Raw genomic sequence first — 8,640 nt, forward strand, 5'->3', positions numbered from 1 at the left:
AAGTGGGTTTTGCAATCTGACCCCCTCCACCCCACCCACACGAGCCAACCTGCTTCTCAGATCCCACCTGTGCCTTCCCAGCTCTAGCCCTTGACCTAAAGAGTGTCTCTGCCTATTGGATACCTCCTTCCCCTCCAAGGCCCAGCTTAAATGGCATCTGCTAGCAGGCTTCTCAGCCTCAGCACTACTGCTATTTGGGGCTGGGTAATTCTTTGTTGGGGGGCAGGGATGCCTTGCAGGATGTTTAGGAGCGTCCCCGGCCCCTACTCACTAGTGCCAGCAGCATTCCACCCCCCTTCCCAGGGTGTGACAACCCCAAATCCCTTCAGACATTGCCAAATGCCCTTGGGGGCAAAATCACCTCAGGTGAGAAACATTATTATACACGCTGCTGGTCCCTCCTGTTCCCCACAGCAGTTCTTACAACCATTGTGGCACTTATCACACCCGTCCAAACCGGGTCCACAGTGAACTGCATTTGGTTTTTTGTCCTCACCACTGATTACAGGATGCCTGGGGCGGGGCGGGGGGGCAGGGACCAGATTTCTGCTGAAATCATATTCAAATCCCTGTCCTTAGCACTTGTGTGACTTTAGGCCAATCACTTGGCTTCTCCAAGCCTACATTTCCTCATCTATAAAAAGGTGATGCTAGCCCCTACCCCAGAGGACTGCGTGCTGAGCCAGCCTGACATGCACGATGCCCAGCCCAGAGCAGGGATGGATAGAGGTTACTGTTTATTATTAATAAATGCCCTGAAGTGTTATTGGTGCTACGAATCTGCCCAGGGTATGGTGGGGCAGAAGTTCACTGTTCCCTGACAGTCATGTTTGCAAGAAGGGTGGTAAGCGAAGGCTTTGGAGGAGGGTGACACCAGATTTAGATCTTAAAAGATGACACAGTGTGCCCCAGGTAGCAGTGCCTGGCTTATACGGAGGATTTATGGAATATACAAAGGACATGGAGATCACACGTGACTGAGTGTGGGAAACACAAGTCACCCAATCTGCCTGACCCAATATGCCAAGTCACCCACGGCCGGCCTTCCTTGCCAATCGTGAGCTGTTAAAGTTTCTCCCTGCAGACACCCACCCACCCCAGCATCTCCCACTCAGTGGTTTGAATGACCTTTAGTAGAAACTCTCCTGTTTCTGTCTGTCCCTCTCTGGAGGCATTCAGAACAGGGTGACGCAGTGCAGTGTCTGGACACACCACTCCCTGCTCTGCGCCCCCAGAAAAGGTCAAGTAGAGGATGGAGCTGTGGCATCCGTGCATTTCCTGTCTCCCAGGAGGTTTTCTGAGTCACCGTCTCCAAGGGACAGAGTTTTGCTCTCATGATAGGAGCCAGGGAGGATGGGGCTTCAGCAGTCCCACGGTCAGGGTGGGGACTTGAGTCTGATCCAGGTCTCGGTGTCAACCCTGAAGCTTGAAGCAGAAGTCCTCGGGGCTGCAGCTCTGCCGGGGAGAAGCTCTGGGGCGTGGCTTCTCACCCCGAGAGTCTCTCTGGGCAGCTGGGTCAGCCCCTCTTCTGCTCAAGTGTTGCCCCTTGGAAGAAGCAGAGGAAGTGGGACTGGGTTTTTCAGGAAGAAGGATGGGAAAGGACGAGTTGCTACAAAGCAGTGAAAGTGAACAGTTTCTCCCGGGGCTGTGTCCAGAGCACCAGGAAAGTCCCAGCCAAGGAGGTGTGCTCTGCCTCTAGCCTGTGGCCCAGTGTCTCGGATGGCGGCTCCAAGAGCAATGAGAGGTCAGGAGCCTGGAGGCTGGATCTGGTTCCCTGGGACCCCGAGGTCCCAGAGGCTGCTGGGCAGCGGTTGTTGACAAAGAGGAAAAGGTCTGTGGTGGCCGGGCCGGGCCAATTAGGGATCGATGAAGGAGACTGCGATGTAGCGGGTGCCTTTGGTGGTGGGGAGCCCCTCGTGGTAGTGCGTGAGTCGCCCGGGGTGCATGAGAGTCCAGCCCTTCCGTGGGGCTCGGACGGAGCAGTTGTAGCGCAGGAACCGACAGCCTCCGCCCTGGGAGACAGGAGGTGTCAGTTCCCCAACAGGAAGCACCAGTTCCCCAATGGGACGCTGGGCCCTTCCCCTACTACCCCCATTCTCCCATCTGAGCCATCACAGCCAAGGGGTTCTCAGCACAGCCTGCCTGGGGATGTCTTGCAGAGCGATAGCCATGAGCTGCGTAAGGAAGACACTCAGCAAAGAGCAAGGGACCCAGAGCGCTGGCCTTGCAGGTAGGCAGCGCTGGGCAGCGCCAACTAACTCTGTGACCAACCTGAACCTCAGTTTCCCCTTCTGGAAAATGGGCATCAAACTGTACAGGGTGGTAAGAATTAAATGAGATGATACAAGTAAGAGCTTAGGGCTCAGTTTCTCAACCTCAGCACTACGGACATTTTGGGCCAGATAATTCTGCCCCCCGTTTTTTTTTTTTTTTAATTGGGATAAATACACATAACATGAACTTTAGCACCATAATCATTTTTAAGTGTACAGTGGTATTAAGTACTTTCACACTGCTGTACAGCTATCACCACCATGGGCCAGATAATTCTTTCTTACGGGGGGTGTCCTGGGCATTCCTGGCCTCTACCCACCAGATGCCAGTAGCACCCCCATAGTTGTGACAACTTCAGGTATTACCAATGTCCCCCCCAGGGAGGGGGGCAACATCATCCCCTATGAGAACCTTGATACATTGTAAACTCTCAAAAAAATGATAGGTGTTTTTATGGGTGTCCTTCACAGTGCCTGCTCAGGACTGAGTCCCAAAAAGCTCTTAGAAAATAGTAGCTTAAGGAGTCAATGAATGAATGAATGGCTGGCTCCCTAGTTGATCACACCTAGAGGCCTTCCCTGGGGCCCTGAGGCCCTCAACTGCTCCTTCGAAACCCTCACGTCTTCCTGGTTTCCTCAGCCCTCCCCTCTGGCCTCTAGCTTGTGCCCCGCACCTGCACTAACTCTGTCCTGTCATTCCCAAAGCTGCATCTTACTTTCAAGAATGATGAAAACCCTAAGCTTTGGATTACTAATAGCTATCATTCCTTGAGTACTCATTATGGGTCCATGTAAGCAATTACCTGGATGGACTCATTTAATTCTCACCATTCTATGGGGGCCCCTCTGGGTTTTCCCATCTAAGACGTGAGGAAACTGAGATGCTAAGAAACGTGCCTGGTTATATGTTACAGAGAGCTGGTGAGGGGAGAGGCAGGACCCAGGTCCAGGCAGTCTGGTCCTGGTCCTCCTGTGCCGCTGCTCTATTATGTCTAAAGCCTTCTCCCTCCCACCAAATTGTGCTCTGAACCCACCCCTTCCAAGAAGCCGTCCCCATGGACCTGGAACCCTGTCTCTCGGGTTCCCTGGCACCGGCATACCCTTGGCCCCTCTGCCCGACCACACTGTGAGTACTCCCCAGCCAGCCCTCCCCCTGGCCCGCCCTCACCTCGTAATCCACCCCAGCCCGGTTCAGGGCAATGTTAATGGTGAAGGTGGAGGCGTCATGGTGTGGCATCAGGGAGGGCTGCTCGTCAGGCTTGTAGCGGACAACAAAGGCCAGGTCGAACTGGGCCTGCGTCGAGGAAGTGGGACAAGAGAAGTGGAGTTAGAGAGAGGCCCCGGAAGGCTGGGAAAGGCAGGGGTGCATAGAAGGGACCCCTTATCCAATCGCTGGAACGTTGGCCGGGAGAGCAGGTCCGTTTATGCTGTGTTCTCCAGTGCGTGGCACAGAAAAGGTTCTCAGTTAAAATGTGGGGAGGAAGGGAAGGAAAAGAAGGAAAGGGAAGGAAGGGGAGGACATGGAGGAAAGGAGGGAAGAGAGGGAGAAAGAGAGGATGGAGAGGACAGGAGGGGAGAAAAAGAAGGGAGGAAATGAACTTAATCCTCACGACCCGTTCTGGCTGGTGATTCCTTGAGGGTAAGGCCCAGACACTCAAAGCAGGTATGTGGAGAAAACCATTTAAAGAGGAGGTGACTGAGAGAAGGAGTGCAAAAGCCAAAGAGACAGTCAAAAGACACATGACGGAGGAGCTGAAGGAATGGGCACACTGGCCAGCTAACTGGGGGCTTGTTTGGTGGGCTAGTATAGGAGTCACTGAGGCAGGATTTAAGTACACAGAGAAAGATGCAAAGGAGTGAGTCAGAGGCTAGAGGCCCAGTGGCCTTCCATTACCCTAGATGCCTCCCGGGGCCCTGCCTCACATCTGATGGGAGGAGACTTCATTCCTGGAGACCAAATATTCCATCACTTCTCCCCCGAGCCAGGAACACCCTCCTCCCCACAAGCCCTAGCCACTCCACCCCAAGCCCTCATCCCGGCTGCACCCCAGGCACGCCCACCCTGGTGTAGTAGCCCGGGTAGAGTTTCTCCGTCATGGGGGCGATGTACTCCACCAGGAACTTGTGCCACTCCCGCTCAAAGTTGATCTGGTTCATGTGGATGTCTATGGTCGGCACGTTCTCGTAGCCACCCTGGATGCGGTTGTCCTGGAAGTGACCAAGGAGAGTGTGGTAAGCAGAACTCTAAGATGGGCCCCCTGCCACCCCGCTGGAATTCCAGCCCCCTGGTGTACAGGCTCTGTCTAATCCCCTCCCTTTGACCTGTGAACCCGACGGGATAAGGTTAGGTTACAGGACAAAAGTGAAGGGGATGAGCAGATGTAATTAATGTAAGCAGTCTATTGACTTCGGGTTAATCAAAAAGGAACTCATCCCGGGTGGGCCCTTCAAGGAGGATCTTGAAGAGGGAGACTCTGTGTCCTACTGCCTGGAAGGAACAAGCTGCCTGAAATTCTACAGCTGCAAAGAAATGAGTTCTGCCACATGAGCTTGGAAAAGGACCCCAGGCCTCAGATGAGACCCCAATCCCGGCTGATACCATGACTGCAGCCTTGTGAGGCCCTGAGCTGGACTCCCGACCCACAGAAACTGGGAGATAATAAATGGGTGTTGTTTTAAGCTGATAAACTTTGTGGTGATTTGTTACACAGCACAGGAAACAAATGCAGAAGGCCACAGGTTAGCTGGGGCGCTAGCATCCCAGGGCTGGCCCGGTCAGGGGAGCACAAGGGTTCACCAGACCTCACACACGGGCTACGCGAGTTACTGGGTTCTGCAGGTGAGCTGTGCCACCAAGCATGTAGATTAGGCAGTAACCAGAACCACTGCTTAGTCAAGCTGCCAGCCCAAAGGTTAGCTGGTCTCTGAGGCACAGAAGCCCAGGGGCTCATGTGCCTTTAAAAATGGTTCCTGAACTTTCCAAGATGGGTGCAGGTATGAATCCCTCCTTCAGGGAGTACACAGCCTGTCACATCCACCATGCCCCTTGCTTCCGCTGTCTGGTGAACTTGGCACTGCTGTCGCTTCCTAATGCTTCTGCGTCCCACACTTGCTCACTCCTCCCCCATCTCCATCCACGCCTCATCTGGGGAAGGAAGCTACATCATTCTAATGAGAAACCAGGAACTGGAAAACCTGCCATTTAAGCTTAAGGTAGCTCAAAGTCACCCAGCGGCAGTGGCAGCTTGAGGACCAACACCCCATCCCATTTCTCAATCCCTCTACTCCTCAGTACCTGCAGGCCCCCCTGCCAGTGCCCCCATCTCCAAGAGTCCCAGAGAGCTTGGCTGGCTTGCCAGGAAAAGAGCCCAGAGGGCAGGCATGGCGGGAGGGGCGGCCCCCATCAGCCGCGGTCCAGGCGCCTGGGACCCCTACCTTGTTATCTCCCAGAGACCACTGGCCATAGTGCTCCATTTCTCCCACCAGCTCATCACAGGCCGTCTCCGTGAAGATGGGGAACCAGTAGACGTCCGGGCAAGGCTGGGGAGGGCGGGGACTCAGTCACAGGGTCCAGAGTGGCATCACCGCATTCTCCCCCTGCCCCCACGGCCCTCTGCAGAACCCACCGCAGGCAAGGCCCATCATGTGGTCTATGCCCGGTCCCACACACTCCAGTCTGTGGGCCCTCCATGTCCCCACCAGCGGCCCCAGGGAGCAGGGGCTCAGTGAGCTGCTGAAGGGAGAAGGAAGCAGAGCTCAGAGCTGGCCCTTCTCAGCCAAGAGCAGCCAGGGCCAGGGCCAGGAAAGGGACGTGCGTATCCCCAGTGCCCCCAGGGAGCAGAGGCCCGCAGGCTCCGGGAGAAGCAGAGAAGCATTTGTTTCTCATCCTAGGCCCACGGTCCACAGTTGAGACCACATTTGGGGATATTGTCTTCTTTCTTGTTCAGGCCAGGGAGGAAGCGTCAGGCACCCCCAGGCCTCTGCAGACTCCAGTTGGAAAGTGCCCGCAAGAGGAGGGGGCCCATCCCACTGTCCCTTCCCTCACCCCAAGCAGTGCCAGAGCATAGAAAGGTGCCTTCTCCCCGCCCAGGTCAGCCGGCTTTGTTCCTCTGCTGTCTGTCCCCCTCCCTGCAGCAGGTGCCGGATGTGAATCCAGCAGCTTTGTTCCCAAACGGCCTCCAGTCCTTACCATCTCCACCATCTTCCCTGCCAGGGCCTTGGTGTAGTTCTCGTGGATGTACTTCTCCTTCCAGTCCTGTGGGGAGCGGGAGAGGTGGGGTTCTCGGGCCTGCCTGGGCCAGCTCGGGTTCACCCCTTGTTCCACCGCATGCGCTGCTCCAAGATGGAGTTCTGCCCCGCAAGCCCCCTGGGGGGTGGGGCGGGGGTGGGGTGGGGAGCCGGTATGTGTCTGTGCCATTGGGTCATGTGAGCTGATGGGCCCGCAAGTGTGCCTGCAGGAGGGGGTGTCTGCATGTGCGTGTACACGTGTGTGTGTGTGTACAGGTCTGCCTGCAGGTATGTACATGTGCCCACATCAGCCACAAGCTTGCAACGTCTAGGGATGCTGTCATCACAACACCCTCAGAGGTGAGACAGGCTGGGACAGTACACCCATTTTAGAGCTAAGATAACCGAGGCCCCAAAGGTGGAGAGGCTCAACTAAGTCACAGCTGATGGACCACAAACCTCGGCCTCTGACTCCTGGTCCCTCCTCCACCAGACGGCGCTGCCTCTGGAGATATTCTCCTCTCCCCACTGAAATCCTGCCCAACAAGCCCCCTGGGGCAGAGGGAGGCGGTGGGGGTGGGGGTGGCTTGGGGTCCCAGCCAAGGTCAGGCTGTGAGAGGGAGGCTCCTCAGGCCACAGGATCACTGGGGTCTCCTCCGCTCCCACCCCTGCCCACCCACGAAGGGCCTCACCTCGGGGTTGCTGAACACCTCCCAGAGGTCGTTATGGAGGTGGGTGGTTTGGTAGCTGTCCAGGGACAGCAGGTGGCCGAAGGCGTGCCGGTTGGTCAGGAACAGGAACACATCCTGGGGAGAACGGGCCGGATGGAAGAGACCCTCCCTCTCCCCTGCACGCCCCCAGGGGTGGGGTGGGGGCACAACTACAGCCTCCTCTGCCCACCGAATTTGAGTTCACCTCATCTCCCCAGTGCCTGGATGAGGCCTGACACTGGGGATGCAATCAAGGAAGACTCCCTGGAGGACTGAACAGGAATGAAAGAATGAATGTGCAAAAGAAAAGGATGGTGTTCTGATCCTGGAGTTAGTTGTGGGCACAGGGGAAATATTACCCTGCCGTTATAGTCTTTAAAATAACCACATAATAATATTGGGTGGGGCATGGGGATAGGGTAAGGGCATCTCGGGCACATTACTTGGAGTAAAGGTGGAAAGTTTTAGGTAGAAAGTTTTCTTTAGGCTCTGTTGAAAATGCAAATAAAAGAGGTGGTGTGAAAAAAATGATCCTGCAGATCCCGAGGACCAGCCCTCATGCCCGGGGCCCCAAGTGCCCCCACCAGGGCCTGGCAGCCTTGAAGCAGCCCTGCTGGGATCTCAGAAGCTGCAGGGCCTATGGTGACAAGGTGGCCCATCTTCCCTGTCAACAGGGCCTCTTCTGACTGCCCAGCCCGGGCTAACCTGCTGCCGGATGTTGGCACAGAAGGCCATGTCCGGGTCCAGCTTGCTGTGGTGGAATAGGTCCATCTCCTGCAGCTCAGCCCGCAGGGCACTGCCCTTGATCAGGTAGATGTTTGAGATGTAGGGCACGTTCCAGACGCCGCTAAAGTAAAGAAAGGAAGATGGAGGGGGCCACAGGCGATGGCGAGGGGTCACAGTCTGGGGGTCAGGGGGAGGAGGAAAGGGGCAGTCACAGGCTGGGAGGGCACGATGGTGGTGATTTGATTCCCCTACCCTGGGCACATGGGCCCAGGATAACAATCAGAAAGTCCTTCTGTGTGTCTGACTGCAGTCTTTCTTTCTTCAGTTAAACAGGAATTTGAGAGCAACAGGACAGGAATACTGGGGAGGCAAAGAGATGAGGGTGCCCCCCATCCTGCAGGTACTCACACACGCCGCCCCTGCACAATGTCCACGTAGTCCTCGGAGCGGGCGTAGTAGCCATCTGCACTCAGTGTCCCCCAGAAGTTCGACCACAGCCTCCCATGGCGGGTCATTAACGGGGCGATGACATTCCTGGGGAAGGAAGCACCTCAGAGGGAGTCCCTCTGCCACGGGGAGGTTGGGGCAGACCCAGGTATGGGGAAGGGGAGGGAGAGTGCCTTCACCCTGCAAACACCTCCCTAGGGTAGGGCCTGGAGCTGGGTCTGGCCCATCTGGTGCCAGCTCCCTCCCACAGGGCAGCC

General features: G+C 56.1%; 1 protein-coding gene across 2 annotated transcripts in view; it reads right to left on the minus strand.

Moving 5' to 3' along the window:
- Positions 1 to 720: 720 nt before the first annotated feature.
- Positions 721 to 8,640, minus strand: part of PLOD1 (procollagen-lysine,2-oxoglutarate 5-dioxygenase 1) — a 28,640-nt gene continuing 20,720 nt past the window's right edge. For both annotated transcript variants that reach the window (XM_024749759.1, XM_024749758.1), the window contains 8 exons: positions 8,345 to 8,470; positions 7,916 to 8,057; positions 7,193 to 7,306; positions 6,463 to 6,528; positions 5,709 to 5,813; positions 4,335 to 4,481; positions 3,442 to 3,567; positions 721 to 2,012 (listed from right to left, as the gene is read on the minus strand). In XM_024749759.1, coding sequence (XP_024605527.1) covers positions 1,857 to 2,012; positions 3,442 to 3,567; positions 4,335 to 4,481; positions 5,709 to 5,813; positions 6,463 to 6,528; positions 7,193 to 7,306; positions 7,916 to 8,057; positions 8,345 to 8,470 — 982 coding nt within the window. In that variant the 3' untranslated portion in view covers positions 721 to 1,856. The remainder of the gene's footprint in view (positions 2,013 to 3,441; positions 3,568 to 4,334; positions 4,482 to 5,708; positions 5,814 to 6,462; positions 6,529 to 7,192; positions 7,307 to 7,915; positions 8,058 to 8,344; positions 8,471 to 8,640) is intronic.

This window comes from Neophocaena asiaeorientalis, unplaced genomic scaffold, assembly GCF_003031525.2.
Source record: "Neophocaena asiaeorientalis asiaeorientalis breed wild unplaced genomic scaffold, Neophocaena_asiaeorientalis_V1.1 scaffold275, whole genome shotgun sequence".
NCBI lineage: Eukaryota > Metazoa > Chordata > Mammalia > Artiodactyla > Phocoenidae > Neophocaena > Neophocaena asiaeorientalis.